Source organism: Oreochromis niloticus, linkage group LG17 (assembly GCF_001858045.2).
Source record: "Oreochromis niloticus isolate F11D_XX linkage group LG17, O_niloticus_UMD_NMBU, whole genome shotgun sequence".
Lineage (NCBI taxonomy): Eukaryota > Metazoa > Chordata > Actinopteri > Cichliformes > Cichlidae > Oreochromis > Oreochromis niloticus.
In genome coordinates, this window is record NC_031981.2 from 25,450,714 (window position 1) to 25,473,865 (window position 23,152).

At 41.7% G+C, this 23,152-nt stretch overlaps 2 protein-coding genes across 2 annotated transcripts; both read left to right on the forward strand.

Annotated features, from left to right (window-relative positions):
- Positions 1 to 7,004: 7,004 nt before the first annotated feature.
- Positions 7,005 to 10,788, forward strand: lg17h8orf82 (linkage group 17 C8orf82 homolog). Its single transcript, XM_003454038.5, has 3 exons — positions 7,005 to 7,350; positions 7,443 to 7,491; positions 9,548 to 10,788. Exons 1-3 carry the CDS (start codon positions 7,186 to 7,188, stop codon positions 10,033 to 10,035), a joined length of 702 nt encoding a protein of 233 aa, XP_003454086.1. The 5' UTR covers positions 7,005 to 7,185; the 3' UTR covers positions 10,036 to 10,788.
- Positions 10,789 to 13,621: 2,833 nt separating this feature from the next.
- naprt (nicotinate phosphoribosyltransferase) lies at positions 13,622 to 22,473 on the forward strand. The gene is made up of 13 exons (XM_003454037.4): positions 13,622 to 14,182; positions 15,301 to 15,428; positions 15,516 to 15,598; positions 15,921 to 16,051; positions 16,470 to 16,585; positions 17,851 to 18,047; positions 19,319 to 19,459; positions 19,597 to 19,681; positions 19,782 to 19,862; positions 19,956 to 20,058; positions 20,440 to 20,597; positions 20,901 to 21,008; positions 21,146 to 22,473. The coding sequence occupies exons 1-13, from the start codon at positions 13,927 to 13,929 to the stop codon at positions 21,230 to 21,232; spliced, it is 1,674 nt and encodes a 557-aa protein (XP_003454085.1). The 5' UTR covers positions 13,622 to 13,926; the 3' UTR covers positions 21,233 to 22,473.
- Positions 22,474 to 23,152: the final 679 nt, after the last annotated feature.

Genomic DNA, 23,152 nt, shown 5'->3' on the forward strand with positions numbered 1-23,152 from the left:
ACATTTGTGCTGGTTTTTCAAAACTGTGCCCCTGACACATGCCAGCCATATAATAATAATGAAAAAGTCTAAAACCAACAATGAAACTAAATAAATAAAGTAAAACTAAACATTAACATTGTTAGTAAAACTAACAACTCTGGTATGTAGGACGGTTTTTCATCCAAGTCAAACAACACATAATAGGATGTAATTACAAAGTTAACCACTGCAAACAGAAAAAAGCTTTATGAGAAGTTCAGTCTAAATGCTGGAAATGCCAACTACAATGGAGTCCAGGCACAAACCCCACCCCCATAATAACATTACAGATGTTTGTGATAAGGTGTCTTAGGAATTTGTTTGTTCTGGCATGTTATCAGTTTTCATTTGAGCTAGTTTAATGAGTAAGTAAAGATGCAGACACCTTCCTTCTGTGGTTCTAATAATTTAAAAGGTGCATTCAGGGAGAAAAAGAAAGCAGACATCTATTCTCTAAATAGGAAACAAGAAGCACTCCAAGAGCGCCAACCTCCACCATGCAATTCACTCTCAGGGCATTATTTACTTTTTAATGGAATATTGTAATTTGTGTGTAGTTTTTTTTAGTCTTTTTAAATAAAATTTAAGAAATTTATAGTGCAGTAAAAACAAGTGCAAAGTGCCAGCTGTTGTTATTTGCTATGTTGAAACCCATTTCAAAATACTTAAATACAAAAAAGTACTCACCAAATGAAGTATATTATGTGGCTATACTTTGTGTGTAGCATTCATTTCATTGTCTGGTAAAATTCATTGAAATGTTTACTGAAAAACATCAAATGAAAAAAGCTAATAATCACAAGTGTATAATAATAAAGATGTCTCCATTTAATTTATATTGTTGTTAGGTTATGCTTCATCTATCTGTCTATTCCTCCTGTCTGCTCTGCTGATGTACAGTAACAATGTTAATTTTCCAAATCTGTTGCTAATAAGGGTTATCTTTTCTTATTATCACTTTGACATTCATATCAATCTTCTGAACTTAAAGAATAGGCCAAAGGTCAAATGTGACATGATGTTTAAAATCATTATACAATCATTTCTATATGTTGACAAACTTGTAAGAATCATTGTTTCCACATTGTGGGGCTTTTCCGATCAATAATTCATTAAGTTTACCTTGAAGACTTTGTTAGATGTAAGCCCAATTTTACTGGATATTTAATTTGACCCCACTCTACAATGCAACACACCTTTTTTCAGAAAACCTTTTGAGCAATCGTTTTTATAGACAGAATGACATGCACGTATGCAAAATCTCAAATAAAAACCCTTTTTCTTTTAAAATTTCACCAGGAGTTATTATTATGACTGGGAAGCCTTGTTTAATACAGGAGCATATAATTACTTTAAGACCTATCCTAACAACTGGCGGGGCATCACGTTGCTGTCGGTACCCGGGAAAGTGTTTTGCCTCGCTCTTTTGAATCGGCTACGACACACAGTGAACGAACGATTGCGAGAAGAGCAGGCTGGGTTTCGGAGTGGCCGGTCATGCGTCGAGCAAATCTTCACCCTCCGCATGATCATTGAACAAACATTGGAATACCAAAGGAAGATTTCTATTAATTTCATTGACTTCGAGAAGGCTTTTGACAGCGTCCACCGGCCGACTCTATGGGCTATCCTACACCACTATGGAGTCCCTCACTCAGCAGTTTGTAGATGCCTTTCGTTGTCTCTACTCCAACTCCCGTTGCTGCGTGCAGACGGATGACGGCTGCACAGATTTCTTCAAGATCAATACTGGCGTCCGACAAGGATGCGTGCTATCCCCTTTCCTCTTCCTGTTGGTAATTGACTTCATCATGCGACGATCAGTTGACCAAGCTGGCATCGGTGTGCCCTGGCACGAAGCACGTAATCTCACTGACTTGGACTTCGCAGATGACATCGCCCTGCTGGGCTCGACTCAGGAAGACCTCCAAAAGTTGACCGCGGCCCTACAGAGGGAGGCGACGAAAGTTGGATTAAGAATCAGCGCCAAAAAAAACAAGGTACTCCGAGTTGGCTATGCACGTGCCCGCATTCCTGTCATGATCAACCAACAACGTGCTGAAGAGGTGGAGAATTTTACATATCTTGGCAGCATCATCTCGAATGACGGGGTCTCTGATCGGGATGTCGACGCCAGAGTAGGGAAGGCAGTTGGTGTCCTGCGACGTCTCTAACCTATTTGGAACTCGACCTCCCTGAATGTTAGGGTCAAGATCAGACTACTGAACTCTATCGTCTTCCCTACTGCACTTTACGCTAGTGAAACCTGGTGCTCAACAAGTGCAATTATTCAACACCTGAACGTGCTTCAACAACGTGGCCTGCGGCGAATCCTGAGAATTTCCTACCGGGATCGAATAACAAATGAGGAAGTCCTACGAAGAGCAGGCACCCGCCCATTAGCCGATGTTGTTGCAGAAAGGCGCTTCCGCTTTGCGGGCCATATTTTACGCCTACCCCCTCATCGCCCAGCTAAGATTGCCATGACATGGCGTCCACGCACTGGCAAGCAAAAGCAAGGCCGACCAAAGAGCACATGGCGTTGAACATTCATGGACGATCTGAGAACTGTCGACATTGCCTGGGACGAAGCTGAAGCAGTCGCTGCTGACCGACATCGATGGAAATCACTAGCTGCCCGATGCGCCGCCCGTAAAAAAGATTTTATGACCCGCCGGGCAGCGTCCGGGAAACCAAAAAAAAGACCTATCCTATAATGGTTTTATATATGATTTTCTGAATGATAAACAGATCCTAGAAATATTTCAGTGTGGATTTCGGGTGAACCACAGCACAGAGACCGCTCTCCTAAAGGTTTTAAATGATATTAGATGTAACTGGGACTCCCAAAAGCTCTCAGTCCTGGTGCTACTGGATCTAAGCGCAGCCTTTGATACAGTAGACCACGCTATACTTTTAAACAGACTGAAACACATGGTGGGCCTCTCTGGTGCTGTACACAACTGGTTCACTTCCTATCTCTCAGACAGAACTTTTATGGTGTGTATGGATACATGCTCCTCTAAGATCCATAAAATGACATGTGGTGTGCCTCAAGGGTCGGTTTTAGGCCCTGTACTTTTTAATTTGTATATGCTCCCTCTTGGCGGCGTCATCAGGAGGCATGGAGTGAACTTCCACAGTTACGCTGATGATACTCAGCTGTATATCTCCGTGTCTCCTGACGACACCAGACCAATGGATGCCCTTTTTAACTGTATTCTAGATATAAAATCTTGGATGGCAGAAAACTTGTTACAGCTTAACCAGGACAAGACTGAAGTTTTAATCATCGGTCCTGAGGCTCAGAGAGAGAAACTCTTGTCTAAATTACAGGCATTTTCACTATGCCCTTCACTACAAGTGAAAAACCTGGGTGTTATTCTTGACTCTGAGCTTGGTTTTATCCCACATATTAAACACGTAACCAAAATTGGATTTTATCATCTAAAAAATATAGCCAGAGTCCGCCCTATTCTCTCTCGGGCCAACACGGAGATGCTGATGCATGCTTTTATTACCAGTCGCATTGATTACTGTAATGCCCTGCTCTCTTTTTTGCAAAACTCTGCAGCTCGTGTGCTGACGAAGACCAGAGGGCGGGCCCACATTACACCGGTTTTACAATCGCTGCATTGGCTCCCCGTGTGTTTCAGGATCGATTTTAAAGTTCTTTTATTGGTTTTTAAATGTCTTAATGGTCTTGGGCCTTCTTATCTTTCAGATCTGCTTTTACCATATGAACCCTCGCGGACCCTGAGGTCCTCTGGTACTGGCCTTTTGATTGTCCCTAAAGTCAGGACACATACTCACGGAGAGGCAGCTTTTCAGTGGTTCGGTCCTCGACTGTGGAACAGCCTGCCGGAGGAGCTCAGGGCCGCAGAGAACGTTCATGTTTTTAAAAACAGGCTCAAGACCCACCTTTTTAATTTAGCTTTTAACTAACGTTTATTTATTTTATGCTTATTTATTCTATCCTGTTATTCTATTTATATTAATTTAGTTTTATCTAATATTTATTGGTTGTATTCTTATTCATTTTTTATCTTCTTACTCTGTTTATACTTATATTTATATTGTATCCCACTCTTATTTATTTTATCTTTTTATCCTGTTTATATTCTTATTAGGTCATATCTCCAGTGTTTCCTCGGAGGGGGCTCTTTGCCTCCCTCCTGCTGCGTGCCCAGCCTGGAGGCTGCGGTCTGTGACCGGCTCCCGGTGCAGACAGCTCCCTGTGATAGTGTTTCCTCACTTGGCTAGTGCGTACCCAGCCCAATTTTACTCTTTAAGTGTGTGTGTGTGTGTGTGGGGGGGGAATGTGTGTATCCATGACCTTTCTGTTAATGAGAGTGTGGGGAATGAGTGGGAGGGTGGGGTAGGGTGGGGTGGGCTGGGCTGGGCTGTTTTTAACCATGTAAAGCACTTTGTGCTACAGTTTGTTTTTTTTGTATGAAAAGTGCTTTATAAATAAAGATTGATTGATTGATTGATTGAATGATACCGGCAGCCACAGCAAACATGCCATTTCAGAGCCTGTTATGTCACCAACTCTGTTTGTTTTTTGGGGGGTTTCTATCCTAATGATATATTTAGATTTCGAACCCCTGTCCATCTCTTTGGTCTTTGTGCACATTTTGACTTAGCACCTCGAGGCAGCTGTTGTTGTGATTTCATGCTATATGAATTGAATTGAATTGAGTTTGCATGTTCTCCCTGTGTTTGCATGGGTTCTATCCAGGTACTCAAACTTCCTCCAACAGTCCAAAGACGTGCAGTTAGTGGGGTTAGGTTAACAGGTTACCAGCGACCTTTCCCTGGTGTGGCTGAGATAAGCTGCAGCTCCCCAGTGACCCGGGATAAGAGAACTGATGGATAAATCAAACTGAACTTGTAGACTTAAAGTGCAGGTGTCCGTAATAAAATTAAAACGTTTTATGCAGCTGCTCTCACTAATGATCCTGAACATTGAGCAGGAAGAACTTTATATGTATTTTATTTTATTACAAGGTGCTCTATGTGGGGCAGTTTTGGGTTCAAATCAAACACAATTCTTACCTTTAATATGCAAACGTAAGAAAGGAAGAGGAATGGAGGAGGGTTGCAAGGGGAAAAAAGGAAGCTTGTACTTCATGAGAAATCCTTCATCTCGTAGTCCAGATGCCCAAAATACCTGTTTCTTGCTACACTGGGTTCCAACTACAAACTTAAAAACAAGTTCTTGAGGACTTGTTTGTTTTGACATTTTATCTGTTTTTTGTTGTTGTTGTTTTTGAAGATGGTTTAAAAAGTTTGGTACATAATTAAAGATAAAGGCAGTATTCAGTGATTCTTTGTCATCCAACAAACAAATGCAAGAATGCTATCATTAGCAACCAAAACTACACCCTGAAAGAACTCTTGAGTTGTTGATGTGTATCTGGGATCTAATCCAGACAGATCAGAGCTCCTCTTCTACCAGTCTTCTGCTGCTGCAGGCTGAGTTCCTCTTCTGTCTCCAAAGTGCAACAGCTAAAAATAAATACATGAACAGTACAATGAGACTGATGCACTGCAAATGTACTGGCTTTATCTAAATCCAACTTCCTAGAGGATGCATTTAAATAAACCTGATCAGTCTTTCTTAAACAGTTAATATACTATGAGCTAACACTGTAACAGAAACAATGCATACTCTGTGGTTATGAAGTTAGTACCAGCTAATGCAACCAGTCACTGTCAGACATGTAACATCCATATACATTTGTGGTACAGTCGGTATTTTGTTCTTTCCTGTGCTTGTTCTATGCTGTACACCTGGCTTCTTGTAATTGCTATGGTTATATCTTCTCAAACATCTTCACATTTAGCTGATGTGAGAGATTTTACATGATGTTCAATATGAACCAGCAGAATCAGACATTGCAGAACCGGGTGCTGTACATTTAGCACTGAAAGAAGTCTGGCAATGTGGAATGGCGTGAGTTTCAAAGTAAAACTCAAATTTCAACTCAAACATTTTTTTTTATCTAGTTTTTTTTTTTTTTTAAGAGTTGTGCAGCTGTCGAGTAGGGGAACAAATACAAAATTTTGTTTGAATGGTTTTGAATTTCCTTTTTAACCAAAATAAAAAACCTTCAAAACTTAGTTTATCTTGCAAAGCTTTTGAAATTACATTTCAAAATTTTCACAGATAGTAACACAGACACTTTCCCCTGTCTCAGATGCTCAGCTGTTGCTCTTAGACAAGTGGACATTTCTCTCATTGTTTCCAAGAAAAAAATTGTTTTAATTTAATCTGCAATTGATTAAAGCGATACTGTGTATATCCACCTTAAAAAATCCAACTGACTTAAAAAACAATAAAGTCTGACTGACTGATAATAAAGACCAAATAGTATTAGATAAAACTGAAAGAATAAGAACAAAAGAATAATAATTGCAAAAAACAAAACAAACAAACAAACAAACAAACTGAAGAATAATGAAAATGATGAACTTGTAGTAATCATAACTAATTTTTTAAATATATCTTCCATTCACTTCACTTCATTCCTGATCCGTACGCAACACATGGATTTTCTCAGTTTGGATATGTCTGTGTTTATGCCTACTGACTTATTGTTGGGGGGCGGTCCTTTACTGCAGGTGTAAACTTTGCATGTGACAAATAAAGGCTTCATCCACCTATCATGTCCTTGGAGCATGGGGTTGGACTTCACAACTGCAACAGAAAAATTGCAAACCGACAAGTCAAAGACATCTGATTTCTTTCTTTTTTTTTTTTTTTTTAAGATGACCTGATTCTTATCAAAAAAAGTCTTATTTCTGTTTAATTACATTTTTAGATACGGTCCAGGAAAATAACAACACAGGTATTTAATATGCAAAGATTACACTTCGAATTCTATTATTCTTTTCTAATTTCTCTCATGAAATGTACGCGTGTTAAATCTGCACTGCAAACGCGTGCATGATATCATCCACTAGGTGGCAGCAGAAGAAAATGACCACATTGCACCACTTAAACACTTCCGGGTAACGTTTGTTCGATTGTAAACACTTGGGGGTTTAATCTGAGTTGTGTAAGGTGTACAAATAGCAGAAACACATAGGCTGTCGTTTGTGAAACACCACATTTTCGGTTCCCGTGTTTAATACGGAGCATATTTACCCTGCTCGGTTATGTTGTTCCTCCGGACCGCGGCTTTCAGCGCCAGAGGTCTGGCCTCTCTGCGCCGCGGGGCAGCCGGCTTAACCGCCTCCAGAGCAACCGCTACGTACGTCCAGGGCCAAAGCCCCACACCACGCATCCGAGAATACTTCTACTATATCGACCATCAAGGACAGGTAAGAAAGTGAACTAGCACTTCAAGAAGCAAACATCCAGAGTCTCCCTTTAGCATTAAACAGCATGTTAACTTTCATTCCTCTACTTGCAGCTTTTCCTCGATGATACCAAAATGAAAAACTTTGTCACCTGCTTTAAAGGTAACCAAGAAACATACAGCACAGACTTATTATTTGTGTTGACATTAAGAAATGACAGCGTTACAGTACACAGCAAAACTCTTGACTGGGCCCCCATTTCTTTATAATTGAAAATGGGCAATGTATGCAACGATTTATTAAAACATCCAAACATACATGGAAATACAGTTTAAGGCATAAACAGTTTGTATAATTCCAACGAGCTTGGAACCTCTCTTGGATTTTGGCAGCCTTTTGTTCTCTTCCCGCACTGCTTCAGTAATTCTGAGGTCCAGGCTCAGGGAAGACAGTGTTCTGTTCTTCCGTCCCATTTGGTACATAGTGCCGACAATTTGAGCCCAAAATGTAAAGTTTGGGTTCATCACTCCATACGACCAGTTGCCACTGATTTTTCAGTCCAGTTCTTGTGTAATAGTCACATCCCTTTTTCCCGTCCTTAAGAATGGCTTCTTGACATCCACCCTTCTATTAAGACAGTTTCTGATGAGGCTTCAGTGAACAATAGATGGATCAGGTGCCAGGCCAGGTCCCTCTCTCTGGTCCTGTGCCTGGTGCTGTTTTTTTTCTCCCCCTGTTACTTAAAGGTACAGCGTGTAAAATGTCACCACTATATGTTGGTAGATTGCATTTGACTGAATTCTGTTTTCTTACCCCTCCCAAATCACTTGTATTATCGTAGCTATAGTGACTTCTGTAGAACAAACAACTCTGGCCAGCGTTAATCTGTAGTAAGAGCAGGCAGTCAGTCCACTGTTTAGCTCAATCATCAGCATTCTGAGTGTCCACATCTGTTTATTCTGGAGGATGCTGCAAAACTTTAGGAATGGAGTCTGATACAAATCAATGAATCGCTTAAGCTCACGCCTGTCCAATGACATGATGAGTTTATGAGGATGTCCTGAATTTTTCTGTTGGTTAGCGGTGCTGTTTTACCAGTGTTAGCTGCTGTCAGCCAGCATTAATGAAACTTTCTTTGAAGTGGATCAAACCTTGCGGTGAACCCCAGGAGAACTGCCGGCTCTGACGGCATCCCATGAGATGTTGTTAAACAACTGGCAGGGATCCTCACCATGCTGTTCAACCTCTCCCTGACTCATGCCACCATTCCCACCTGTCTGCCTTAGCCATCATTCCCATCCTCCAAAAGACTGGAATAGACAGCCTCAATGACTACAGACCCATAGCCCTTACATCTGTAGCCATGAAGTGTTTCAAGCAGAAGGCCCAACAGCAGCTGCTGGTCTACCACTCCTCAGTGGAGATCGAGACCTTCTACTGCCTGGGTGTTTGGTACGCAGGGGCCACTACTGATCACAGGAAGTCCCACACCTCCAGACTCATGAACAGCTTCTTCCCTGGGACATTTAGACTGTTCTCATTGTTCTCTATCCTATAATGGATAATGGATTGTTCTCCCACACCCCACCCCTGGCCACCAACCTCACTAATCTGAGCCATGGTCTGAGTAAACCTCACCAGTCATGCCACTCACAAGAATGATGCACGTGATAATGCACTGCTTCCAAGCATGTTCTCCAGTGTGTGCCTATATTTACTTTTTGATTGTATATATTTCTCCTGTTTGTTATTTATTCCTTCTGTCTTACTGTTATACATGTACAAATGTTAAATGGTTATATGGAAATACTTCAGAAAATAAGTGCTTGAGACCACTTATACCAGGTATTTCAGTTAATTATAAAAATGTCTGGATTCTTGGATGCAAGGAGCCAGGCTAAAGAAATGAGAGGTAACTTGTGACATTTCACAGTACCGTACATTGATTCTTAAATTGCGCCCAGCTTGACTATATTGTAGTGTTGTACGTTAAACTGTACATTTAAATTGTGTTACACTGAGATGATAAATTGTGACATTTAATTATGGATTTAATATCACATTCTTATGTTATAATAAAAAAATGTTGTATACAAACTGTAGTGCAGTGTTCATATACAGCTGAATTATTTTATTTTCAAGTAAACTGCATTAATACCACTTGTGAGACCATTACTGATGCCCTCATTTTTTATTTATTTGTTTTTTTTGTTACCAGATAAGGAATTCCTAGTCTTCTTCTTCACTCGTCTGCGCATGAATCATAGTGGTCGTTACGAGGATGACTTCCCCTTCCTGTCCCTGTGCGGCAGGGAGAGGAATTTCCTGCGCTGCGATGACCGACCTGTGGTCTTCACCCACCTGCTGCAGAGCCCCACTGGACCGCAGGGCGAGCAGGAGCTGCTGTCATACTGTGGCGGTGCAGAGAAACTCTCCGTCCCGTTCCGCCCTGAGGCGCTGTACATGCATCCTGTCAGCGGGCGAGTTTACCACCCCTGCTCAGAGGTCTCAGGTGGGGTCGGCCTGGTCAGGTCGGCTCTGGCAATTGAACTCAGCCCCTTCTTTGTGTATACACAGGAGCGAGATCAGTCAGGACAGCCTACATACTTTGTGTGGGCAGGACAGAAGCACGCACTGACCAATGAGCTTGCAGGATACTTCCCTGTAGCTGAGCAGGGCAATGGACACCAGGGAGAAGTGGGATAATTTGGTAATGATTCCAGACTGAGTTTAAAATCTTCTTAGTGATGGGATGTGTAAATGAGAATCACTAATGAGTAATAGTTCCACCATTTTTTTGGCTTGCAAACAAAGAAATGGCTTCTTTTGTCTCCTTGTTTGAGGCTGTGGCCCACTAAAGGTGTCACATTTGAATTCTGTTTATGGGCCTGAAATGATGAAATTATCCAGAAGGTCAAAAGAGTACAGCGGTGTAATGTTTAGCACTGTTGCATGGCAGCAAGAAGGTACCTAGTTCAAATCCAGGCTGGGGCTTTTCTGTGGGCTGTTTGCTCTGTTGTGGTCTTCCTGTGCCTGCGTGGGTTTCCTCCAGGCTTTCCTCCTCTTGCTTTCTCCCACAGTCCTAAGATATGCAGATTTTAAGAAGGATATTATTTATACTAATGTTCAGAAATCTATTAATTAAGCTGTTCTCCAGAGGAAGCTTGAAAAGAAATCAGAGTTGTTGTATCACAAAAGAATGTGGTGTAAAACTGAGGTTGTTTTAACAGTTGTATATATCATATTATAGTTACAGTTTTTGCAAATTTAGGTGCAATTCCTTTTAAAGAAAGATTCAGATGTAGTCTCACTTTTAAAAGTTGAAACTTGATACAAATTCATTCACCATGTTGAATGCAAAGTCTAAGAGTATTCATTTGAACACTGTAAAATCACAAGCAGTGTGAACTGAAGTGTGCTTTGGAAATATTTTGGAATTAAACTAATAACATATTCCAAGGTTTAGTTTTCAGTTTATTTTTGTCACATTTCTAAAATTTTAAAATGCTTCTTACACACAAACCTATTTATGATTTGGTAGTTATGGAGAGGGCATTGTTTAACGCAGGGGTCCCCAATCCCAGTCCACGAGGGCCGGTGTCCCTGCAGGTTTTAAATCTCACCCTGGGTCAACACACCTGAATCACATGATTACTTCATTACCAGGCCTCTGGAGAACTTCAAGACATGTTGAAAAGGTGATTTATCCATTTAAATCAGCTGTGATGGATCAAGGACACATCTGAAACCTGCAGGGACACCGGCCCTCGTGGACTGGGATTGGGGACCCCTGGTTTAACGTATAGTTTACCTCAGTAATATGGTGGTTTTTACAAAGATGTCACTGTTTCATTAGTCATACTCCTCCATGCTGCCACATAGATAACTGTTTGGAAAATCTGAGGATCATAATGAAGGAAATTCTTCTTTTCTCATTTGAATCATGCAGGCAGCACGGTGGTGTGGTGGTTAGCACAGCTGCCTCACAGTAATCCTCACAAATCTGTCATCATGTTCTCTCAGGATACTGTGGCTTCCTCCCAATGTCCAAAGACATGCAGTTACTGGGGTTAGGTTAACTAATGATTCTACATTGCCCATGCATGTGAATATGAGTTTGAATAGTCTGTCCCTCTGTGTTAGCTTTCTGACAGGTGACATGTTCAGGGTGTACCCTGCCTCTTCCCCTGTGGCAGCTGGGATAGGCTCCTGCTGCAAGCTGCTGAGGTCCTGTGGCTGCTCAAGCCCAAATCATTAACCCTCCACCACTGTGCTGTGTATTACAACTAAACTTCTCCACTTTGCCCTTATCTGTCCAAAAGACATTGTTCCAAAAGTCTTGTGATTTGTTCAGGTGCAGCTCTGCAAATCTAAGCCATACTATCCTGTTCTTTTTAGAGAGAAGAGACTTTCTCCTGGCAACCTTCCAAACAAGAAATGCTTGTTCTATCTTTTTAATTTAAATTCTGTTGTCATAATGGTTAACATTTAAAATCCACATGCCTGTGGCTTTATGGTTTGTTTTTTTTTCCGTTTTCTCTAAGCATTGAGCAGTCTGACCTTAGAGTAAATTTGTGTGATGTTCACTTCTGGGAAGACTGTGGGAGTTTGTTAAAACAGCCCCTGCTGTGACTGGCCCTCTCAATTACCTATGGAAGCACTAAGGATGTGTAAGTTTTCCATAGGACTGCATGGAGTCCCGAGAAGACTTTTTCACATGACTCTAGATCAGGGGTCGGCAACCCGCGGCTCTTTAGTCCTTATTTTGCAGCTCCGGGTGGTTTGGGAAAATAGAAGAAGTATTTCGCTGAAGTGCATTTTATTTGTGTTTAGTTCTTTTTTTTTTTTAACTTGTAGTTCTAAATTGGAAGATTATTGTGACTTTGAAATATAAAAATAAAATTATATCTTATTATTTTTTTCATCGCTCAAAATAAGCGTCACACTCGCGGAAGCCGGTGTACCCGCCGAAACGCCGTGCATTTATCGAGACTTTCAACCCCAGATAGGCCAATTATGGATCTTCGGATCCACGTTATGTCGGCAGCTGTTCTCAATCGTGAACTATGTTAAAAACAAACACCGCTCACGCCTTACAGATGACAGCTTACAGTCCTGCGTAAAGATGAAAGCCTCGATTTGCAGATGCTGTGCGCCGAGGTTTGGGACCAGAAGTCCCATTGTAAACATATCACGGCAGATCCGACGATGTTTCCATGGACATGCTTTTCAGCATCTCTTTATTGACCACTTTTCACACACGGTTGTTGTACGCATACAGCCGCCTGTAGCTTTTCAGCTCACAGCCCGACAACACAACAGCAGAGAGAGCACAGACTTTAAGGCGGCGAGGCGCGGTTGCGGGTGCCGCTCAGGTGCGTCCGACTCCCATTCAGCTGCACTGCAGACCACGCCCCGCCACACACATTAACAAGGTAAAATAGATATTTAGGCAGAATTTTGCAAATATCTTTTTTTTTTTTTTTTTTTTTTAGCAGCATAGTGCTTTTTTTCCAATTACTTTTTAAAAGTCAGGTCAAGGCTCCAAAAGTCTTGACCTGAAAAGGGTGGCGGCTCACAACAGTTTTTGTTTGCTACATGGATCATTTTAGTTCAGCTGGGTGTCTTTCATTTTGTTATATTTCTTTAAGAGTTCAAAATGTGTTAATTACATAAATAAAATGTAATTTTCTCTGTAGCACTTCATGGATTTCATAAGCAACACACCTTAGTTGCTCTGTGGATTCTTTTAAAAAGCAGTTAAACCTTTCTGTTCAAACAAGCCTTTTGTTGATCGTATTTTATATTCTTTACATTATTTACATTTGATCTTTTACATTGTGTATAATGTCTATCGATTGTATTGTTTATTTTAATATTTGTGTACAGCGCTTTGTGACTGCCTGTCTGTGAAAAGCGCTTAATAAATAAACTTTACTTACTTACTTTAGATGTTTGCACAAAGCACAAAGGTAAAAAACACTATATACAGTGTTATCTTCATTTTAGATTTCAAAAAGTATTTGCGGCTCCCAGTGTTTTCTTTTGCGTGGAAACCGGGTACAAGTGGCACTTTGGGTGTTAAAGGTTGCAGACCCCTGCTCTAGATCATTGCGAGATTTAATTTCAGCTTGACATAATGGCCTGCAGAGAAAAAACTAAGACCAGTCATTACTAGATTGTTCATAACTATGCATCTGACAAATAAAGAATCTTGAATAAGGTTAAAACCGGAGGCTGTTTGCTGACATTTTGGAATAAATTTAGTCACAAATGAAGGATCTGCTTGCTGAAGGATCTCGCTCCTTCACAGCAGGTGGCCACATGGAAGCGATTCTTTGAAAGTGAATCCAGTTTTCATGATCCAAAATTGCGTTAGGTTAAGCGCATGACTCGTGACACGGGCTGACACTAATAGGAATCAGTAGACCATAAATGTGTTCGCCAACAAAGAGACTAACTGAAAAGTCTGAGGTGCAACAACGTGAGCCGTGGCTGTATTTCCCAGCTGCCCCGCTCCGTCTCTGCCTCAGGGGGTAAAGGAATCGGTGGGAGAACTGCAAGTCCCAGAGGTCTCGGCATCAGGGCTGGGAGAACATGGCAGCGCCGTCCGCCAGCAGCAGCACGTGCAGCGGGGTTATGGAGCGGTCTATCCGGGAACGGGTTCCCCCGCTGCTCACCGACTTGTACCAGTTCACCATGGCGTACGCGTACTGGCGGGCCGGTCGCCACGAGGAGCACGCCGTGTTCGAGCTCTTCTTCAGGGACAATCCGTTCGGCGGAGGCTTCTCGCTGTTCGCCGGGGTGCACGACTGCCTGCTGTTCCTGCGCAACTTTCGCTTCGCAGACGAAGGTGAGGAAATCAACTAACTATATGTTAGTGTCACTGACTACAAACTGGACATAAACGCTAAATTAAATAATAAAAGTCACGTTATTAATCCGCTGACGGTGACTTTTCTCTCCCGCGGAGCTCTGGTAGGCTTACAGAACTGGTTGCGCAATACTACTTATTATTTCTTAAGAACTTGAAAAGAGAAAGTAGCTGGACTTGTGTAAACTTCAAAAACTTAAGGAAGCCCAAGAAGCAACTGGACTTCTTTAAGTTCGTAAAGTCCAGTTTCCCCAAAGCCGTTAAGAATGCCACCATTTGTAACGTAGTAATCGTGTTACTATTTGTTCCACCAGTAGCAGCTTTGCTACTCCAGGACCGATTTAACTGCAAAAGGCACACAGGGGCGCTGCAACCTTGCTTTTATGTAGGAATATAAGCAAATCATCTGTAGCCCACTGCACATCTGCCTCAGACTGACTGCGAGGTGTTAGCGCTCTGTCTGTATGAGAGTGTCAGCGGTCAGTCCGAGTGGGACCACTGTTGATTTGGGATACACAGATATGCCAGTCCAGCATCAGTATCAGATAGCATGACAGCATTAGATGTTGCTCCCTATGCCAGTAACTAATGTTAATGTGCTGCCCTCGCTTTGATTTGGGACTGTTTTAATGTTTGAAGATGAGGTTTGCACGGTAGTACACAGCAGAGGAGCTCTGTTTCACACTGCCTTCCAAGGGGTGGACCTATGATGTTTCTTCTATTCATGTGTTGGAACGTGTACTTCAGTAAAAACAGGAAATGTATTTTCTCTACCACAAAAGCATGGTCTAAAGTAGCACAAAATCCTCAGTTAAGTACAACCACCGATTTCTGTGCAATACTTGAATTAATGCACTTTTTTAAACTTTAGCAGCTGCACAGGACCGCTGTGCCACGCTTGTGTGGGTTGCCTCCACAGCTACGCAACAAACATGTTTAGTCTAACCTTCATTACAGTCGCACCACTGATTTACAGGAAACTATGTGATTTTGTTCTGTTCCTGTGAGTGTGGGTGTGTGAGACAGGAGGACAAATAGAGAAGTGAGTCAGGAGAGTGTTACAGGGTTGTGTTAACATTTTGTGTTCATGGATCCAGATGTGGAGTTCCTGCGCTCTGTCATGCCTCCGGACACTGACCCTGCCTTCTTCCAGTTTCTGCGATGCCTCGACTGTTCGGGTGTAACGCTCCATTCCGTCCCCGAAGGCACTGTGGTCTTTGCCAGGGTGAGCTATGAGTCTTTAAGGTTAAACTGAGGTTCAAAGGTCACAGTCTGAGGGACTAACTAGTGCTGCATGTCATCACATCTGCAGGTGCCTCTCATGGAAGTGGCTGGTCCACTGCCTGTGGTACAACTACTGGAGACAAGTCTATTGTGTCTTGTCAACTATGCCAGGTAATAGAGTCATATTTCTGTTTTTCCTGGAAAAGTAACGTCCCGATTATTTTCCCATGTTGTGCCATCTTTAAAGCTACCCCGTTCACTCCGAGAACCTTTGGAAATATATTACTGAAGGATTCTATTTTATATTCAAAAGATTCAAGAGAAACTAAAGAAGTCTGTCAGACTTTTGGGGAAATGTAAATAAGCTTATTTGCAATATTTTGTTTGTTGCCTTCATGCAATATAAATGTCATATACTGTAGCTTCATTGAAGCAAAGCTAAATGTATACAATGGACCTCTGCTTCAATGTCCTGTCTCTTCTCTGTTGTCAGTCTGGTCTGCACTAATGCTGCCCGTTTCCGTCTGGCGGCAGGCCCCAAGAGGAAGCTGCTGGAGATGGGCCTCAGGAGGGCTCAGGGTCCAGACGGAGGACTCACCGCCTCCCGATACACACACATCGGAGGTGAATGCTGTGTGATTACTTTGTTTTGATCCTTGGCACTTTTGTGGATTTGTCACTTAAAGGCTTCTTTCCTATATTTCTTTAAAAATGCCAATATCAAAAATCAGAAATGTGATTTTTGGATATTGGCATCCCATCCAACAAAACTCATGAAGAGGACGCCTGTCTAATGAGAGGATACAAGCATCTATCTGTAACCTCTGAAGGAATGTAGCGATCTGGACTTCATTTCCGTGCTGTCTTACACAGCGTGTCTGCAGGATTTACTGAAATTCCCAAAGAACATTACTACATGACATCAAATGAACAAAAACCAGCATGTTTTGTGTTGAAAGAATGAAATGGAATTGAAATGTGGAAATGATTTTCTTCTGTTCTGCATTCACACAGAGACTTTAAGCTTTATTCCATCTTTCAGGGTTTGATCTTACCAGTAATGTTCAGGCTGGTTTCCTGTTTGGAATCCCAGTTGCAGGGACCATGGCACACTCATACGTAACTTCCTTTACCTCCCTGGAGGAAGTGTGGCCGCAAGTGAGTATGCGCACTCTGTCGTTATGTCATCTGAATGGAACCATACCATTCAGATAATTGCGCTACACATCTTATGTGTTTATACTGGCAAACCAGAACATGACTTCCATTTTACACTCAGCATCTCTGTAAAGTGACATGTTCCATGACTCATTAATGGAAATATCTTATGAGCCAATCACATGGCAGCAATGCATTTAGTCAAAATGATGTGCCATAGTTCAAAGTGAGCATCAGAACGGGAAGGAAAGTCGATTTAAGTGAATTAAAAGATGACTGTTCTGAAGGCAAAAAGACGACTCAACCCAGAACTAGCAAAGTCTACCAAAAAAAGTGGTCTGGGAGTTTATGTAAGGTAAAGGTGATGTAATAGTAGAGAGAGTACAAGAATCAGACCTCTCGGTGACAGTGGGGAGGAAGCACTTCCTCTTAACTTGATGAGATCATAGAGCAAACGTTAACAAAAGACACAAGAGGCCCCCCAGGTGTGGGGGCCTACCTCCCCTTACCACACTCCCTGCCGGTGCCTGATGCCCTCGTGCGTTGGTGGTTCCCGGTGTCTGGGCGCTCAGGTATGTACTGGCTCACTTCCGGTGGCTGCTTGACAAGGCCTGGCACCCGTGACTCGGTGGGGCCCTTCTAGGGGGTGGGGCACCCTCAGACCTCAGGCCTCTGGGCCCGGGGTTCAGGCCGCTCTGGCGTGGCTGGCTGCTGGCAGAGCCTGCAGGCACGTCACTGCAGCCCCCTGTGGCTTCAGCACCGTGGCTGCTGGATGACCCTCAGCTCTCCTCAGTTCTTTCCAGGAGGGTGGCGCGGCTGTAATAACTTAAAATAAATCAAATGAGTAATAATAAAGATCAATAAAGTGGACTGATATGGCAAAGCCATAATGACCCACTTGGAAAAATAAATCTGTTGAGCATCTTTCTTGGCCCTCAGACAATAATTCTGATTGCTGACGTACCAAACGGGACAGGCGAAAAAACCCAAAAAAACAGAAACTACCGGAGAGAGCTGACAAAAATGAACGACGTGCACCAGTGGCATATAAACACCACAGTCCCCAGCCACCTGAGTTATTACCACATTCAAAAGATTCAGCTCCCATTTGAACCCTAATTACAAAAGTAGAGAGGGTATCAGTCTCCTGAGGGCTGGTTTGACAGGAGAGGCACACGTTAGGCTCTCCTTCTGTTGTAATTTGGTAACTGAAATGCTCTATTGCATTTAACAAACTCTTAAATATCTTGTTTGTGTCTTTACAGACGCTTTCGGCGGTGAACGGGGACCACAATCTAGTCGATATCATTTCTTTAACAAAAGGCTGGCTGAGTCGTGTGTGTGAACTTCTGGGAGCAGAGCCTGGGAAGATCCATGAGGGAGAGCTGGCTGCTTTCTTGTCTTATGCCATCGCCTATCCTCAGAACTTCCTCCCAGTGATTGACAGCTACAGTGTTGGCTGGTAACTCCTGCCTTACATTGAATTTTTAAAGTTTCTACTGCATATATGCGATAAGGCTGACGAATTGGCAGTTTGGCTAATGAAAGCCAGAAAAATAAGAAGCTATAAAAACTAAAGGAACACTTTTTAATCAGAATAAAGCATCTAGTCACTGAAATTTCTGGGATTAGAGTTAAAATAATGACACAAGCCCCAAAACAAAGGTGGAGGCCACTGATATTTTCCCCTCATCTTTTCTGACTGATTTATTCATTGGTTTTGCATTTGGCTACGGTCAGCGTCACTACTTATAGCATAAGGTGATACCTGGACTCTACTGATGTTGCAGAGGTAATCTAACTCCACGTCGGTCTTCCAGCAAAGTTTCAAGTGCATGGAGGAGATTCCAGGAGACAGGCGGTTGCTCTAGGAGAGGTGGACTGGGCAGTAAAAGGTCTTTAACCCATCAGCAGGACCTGTATCTGCTCTTTTGTGCAATAAGGAACAGGAGGAGTGATGCCAGAGTCCTATGAAATGACCTTCAACAAACTGGTGTGAATGTCTCTGAGCTAACAATCACAAACAGACTTCACAAGAGTGGCCCTAGTGCCTGATGACCTTGGAGCCCAATTAGCATTTTCCATAGAATATTAGAACTGGCAGGTCCACCACTGGTGCCCTGTGATTTTCACATTTGAGAGCAGGTTCAGCCTGAGCGCATGTGACTGATGTGTCTGGAGAAGCTGTGGAGAATGTTATGTAAAATCATTAAACATGACTGGTTTGGTAGTGGGTCATTGATGGTCAGGGGAGGCATATCCATGGAAGGACACAGACTTGTACAGGCTAGGCAATGGCACCCTGACTTACATTAGGTTTCAGGAAGAAATCCTTGGACCATTGTCAGTCCCTTTGCTGGTACAGTGGATCCTGGGTTCCTCCTGGTGCAAGACAATGCCCAGTTTCATGTGATGAGAGTATGCAGTCAGCTCCTGGAGGATGAAGGAATTGATACCACTGATTGGCCCTCCGTACTCATCTGATCCAAATCAAACAGAACACCTTTGGGACATCACATTTAGGTCCATGCAGGACCAGGATGATTTTTAGCTGTTGAATCATTTTATTCAGTATCAATTCATTTGATCTTGAGCAGTAAAAGTGTTATTTGTAATTATGGGGAAAATTTGCCATAAAAGCTTCTAGCTCATAAAAGCCTTCTCTTTTCTCCATTCCCTAAACACAAAGCAGTTCAATGATCTCATCTATTCTGTGTGTAAATATAATTTCAGTAGCGGCCTGTTGAACTTCTGTGCTGTGGCACTGGTACTGTGTGAGCTGGGCTACAGGCCTGTGGGGGTTCGTCTTGACAGCGGGGACCTTTGCAAGCAGTCCCTTGATGTGCGCCGTGTCTTCAGGCTCTGCAGCGAGCAGTGAGTAAGGTGTCCTCCCGTCTGTCTTTAAACTTACAGTGAGATGTGTTCTGACTCCTCCAGACATCTGTGGCTCATGTGTCATTTTGTGTTGTTGCTTTTTGATTCTTCTCTCATTGTTCATTTCATCTCTGCAGCTTCTCCATTCCCGCTTTTGATTCCCTGATCATTGTTGGGACTAATAACATCTCAGAAGAGAGCTTGGCTGAACTCAACAGTAAGGTAAATTGAGTGGCCATGCAGAGTAAGTCACATTTTGTGACTTGTAAAAGCGACTCCCTGCAAGACTTTTTCATGTCATCTTGATGTGTCACTGTCTTAGGAGAACGAGATCAGTGTAGTTGGTGTTGGAACACATCTGGTGACTTGCACAAAACAACCCTCCCTAGGCTGTGTTTATAAGGTAATTTAATGAGAAGTCACACTTACTAGCCGCCTCTCTCCTCTCCTGCCATGTTAATACCTGGATGGTTTTGTTTGTTCCTCTGTTCATTAGCTGGTGGAGGTGAGAGGAAGACCCAGGATGAAGGTCAGTGAGGACCCAGAAAAGAGCACTGTTCCTGGGAGGAAAGCTGTCTACCGGCTAATAGATGCTGAAGGTGAGAATTATTGAGTACTACCTGCTGCAGCAGAGCTTCTTTCTCTGTGTGGCACAACAACAGGAACGCCACAAATTACTTGTTATAAATGATCACAGAGGCAGGTCCATGAATGGTAATATGATCCTCCCTTCAGGCAGAAGACCTGTCACACAGTCATAGTGTATAAGCTGCAGTGGAATAACAGTCTGATCTACTCCTTTCTGTGGTTTTTTTGTTTTTGTTTTTTGTTTTTTTTGGTCAAGGTGACGTGTGCCATGTTCTGTTTTGTTGTTCTTAATAAGGTTTTTTTTATTTTAAACTGTCTGATCTGTTTATTTAAGTGTGTATGAATATGTTCCTGTAAATCTATAATTGGTTTCTGTCCTTTGTCCTCTGCAGGTCATCCATTTCTAGACGTGGTATGTCTGGCGGTGGAGTCTCCTCCAGAGGCGGGACTCCCACTGAGCTGTTACCCCCTGGGATGTAACCACACCGCCCTCTCAGTCACTCCAGCTCGGGTCACCTGTCTGCGTCAGGAAGTGTTTAGTAAAGGACAGGTGAGGATGGGCCGCTCTCTCAAACATTAGCAGACAGCTTATGAAGAATTGTGGGATAATTACACTGAAGACATACTTTTTTAATCTTTGTGTCTTAAAGATTTTCTATTTAGATTTTTAATCAGTGACTAAGAACTTTACAAAGAACACCAAACGTATGTAATATAACAGCAAAAAAAGTACTTTCTTTAAAAACTATTTAAAAAAAAAAAAAAAATCACACTTCATGTACTTAACAGTACCAAACAAGCCACTATAGTGTGTGGGAGCTTTGCCTTTATGAGTGTCTCCAACATTTTCTAGGTCACACAGCCTTTGTGCAGCGCTGCAGAAACTAGAGCAAAGGTCCAGAGCTCCCTCCAGACTCTGCACCCTCGGCACAAGAGACTGCAGAAGCCGGATTCCTACACAGTAAGTCTCAGTACAAGCTGTACTGAATGCAACAGTACAGACCAACTTAGTCCTTCACTAAGATGCAGAAATTAACTCTCAGATTGCCTTAAAGTGAAAATGTCTTTACCTATGCCTGTGGCTTTCTCTTCCACTAGGTGGCACTCTCCCAGAAACTCCACAACATGGTCAAAGAGATCCAAAAAGGAAGCAGCAACAACACCAACTTTCTTTTAGCCAACTAAAGAGAATCAGGTGTTTCCTAAATTGCCTCACAGAAGTTCTTTTATTTATAAAGCATGCTCTGAATGAACCCTTACAGTGGGGACACTCTCCAAATACCGGAAATAACAGCCGTTGTGTCGCCTGGGTTAGTCAGATGTAACGAATGTTTTAAAAGAAGGATTAAAATAAAGGTGTTTAGTGCAAAGACAGACCATCAGGGTTAGACAGACTTTTAGACATATCCTTATAGTTATGTTTTCTACATTTGGAAATTTTCAACAATAAACGTCCAACAAATCTGAAAACAGGAGCCGCACTGTTAAATGAAGACATGAAAGTGCAGAAATAATCATATTCTCTGAACCAGACTTTGCTGCCTTGTTGCAGGTGAATAACATTAAGTTCATGTTAAGGTCATCTGCTGAAGAAAGACGTGGTTGGAAACTAGAAAACAATAAAAAGCTGCCCGTGCATTAATTTTTTTTCTTCTTCATATGAATATTATTCTAAACTTGGGACTAAGACTCAGGTTAGTGGATTTTTAAAATAAATCTGTACCTCAGACCCTTTGATCATGGTTTTGAAAAAGTGGAAGTAATTACAGGTTGATATTTTAGTTCATGTCAAAGATTATGATTTTGTTTGACAGTTTATAAGCTAAGGAAGTTTGAAGTATTTGTGGTTTCTTATCCATAACACTTATCACAGAAATCAACATTTTTATGTAGGTGAGACTAGACAGGATGGAGACACGGTTTTAAGGCACTGAGGAATATCGACATTTCAGGTTTAGGTTCATGACACTGTCATCTTTTCACTTTAGTCTAGAGAAAATCTCCAGATTATAGATTAAGTTTTCTTTGTCTACATGATATTAATGTAAAATGATTCGTATGTAATATGTAAAACACACACTTTTCATATTTAATTGTAAAATTCCAGAATTCTTGCAATGCAAAAAGTAAGTTATCTTCATATGGGCGGTGGGGGTCTTTAAAATTCTTACTGATAACTTGTATTTAACAATAAAATGTCATCTTCAATAACAAAGGCTGTTTTCTGTGAGCGAGAAATCCCCACTTCAGTTGTATTTACATCCTTGAACTTTCATGTTATATTACTGCATATTATAACACTTTTTTTTCTTTTTTAAACCAACAAGTGTATTGATTGTCATTGAGTGCTTGATTTATGGAACAGTTGTACCTAATGTGTTTTTTTTCTGGGCTCCTAATATGAAAATAAAATGACACAACAATTAGGTTTTTATCAAATATTTGCATTTATGTTTTGAAAAGGTATGCTCAAGATAAACATAAAAATGTAACAAAGAAGTTGTAAATAAAAAATAATATTCTTTATGTTAGTAATAAACGAGCCCAGTTTCGTGGTGATATGTTAGTAATAAAAACCTATTCACAACTAAAGTCTCTCCTTATCATCCAATGGAATGACTCAGTAAAAGATAAATGGCTGCTTGTGTTAAATTCACAGAGAAAAAAAACAGTTCTAAAGCTGGGTATAAGTCCTTGGACTCACCTGTAACTTATTTCTTTCAGCTGTTCTGACAGTATCTGTGTTTCTGTCCAGTGATGGTAAAGAAACGGATAATCAAAGACTGCAGCTGTTTCCAAGTGTTCTTCTCATTTACCTACAATCCAAACGTATGCAACTAAAACAGTATTAAATGTGCCATGATAACAATAAATTCATTTCAACATGTTTTTTTTTTTTTGCAGTTTATTGTTTCTTTGCAGGATTCATTTTAAGTTTGAAAAGAAGCAGCAGAGTAAAGATGGAGACAGAGTGTAATGGTGCTGCTCTTAGTGTAGATGTAAGATTTAACCTTTAGGTGATTAACTGAATGCTCACCATTCCTCTTTACTCTGCTTCAATCTGAAACCTGTTGGCTGCAATTCTCTACATCCCACCCCCCAAGC

Coding starts and splice junctions, on each gene's coding strand:
- lg17h8orf82 (XM_003454038.5), top strand. CDS start 7,186: ATGTTGTTCCTCCGGACCGCGGCTTTCAGCGCCAGAGGTCTGGCCTCT. Junction 7,351..7,442: donor ATATCGACCATCAAGGACAG/GTAAGAAAGTGA, acceptor CTCTACTTGCAG/CTTTTCCTCGATGATACCAA. Junction 7,492..9,547: donor CTTTGTCACCTGCTTTAAAG/GTAACCAAGAAA, acceptor TTTTGTTACCAG/ATAAGGAATTCCTAGTCTTC.
- naprt (XM_003454037.4), top strand. CDS start 13,927: ATGGCAGCGCCGTCCGCCAGCAGCAGCACGTGCAGCGGGGTTATGGAG. Junction 16,586..17,850: donor TGGAGGAAGTGTGGCCGCAA/GTGAGTATGCGC, acceptor GTGTCTTTACAG/ACGCTTTCGGCGGTGAACGG. Junction 19,863..19,955: donor CCCTAGGCTGTGTTTATAAG/GTAATTTAATGA, acceptor TCTGTTCATTAG/CTGGTGGAGGTGAGAGGAAG.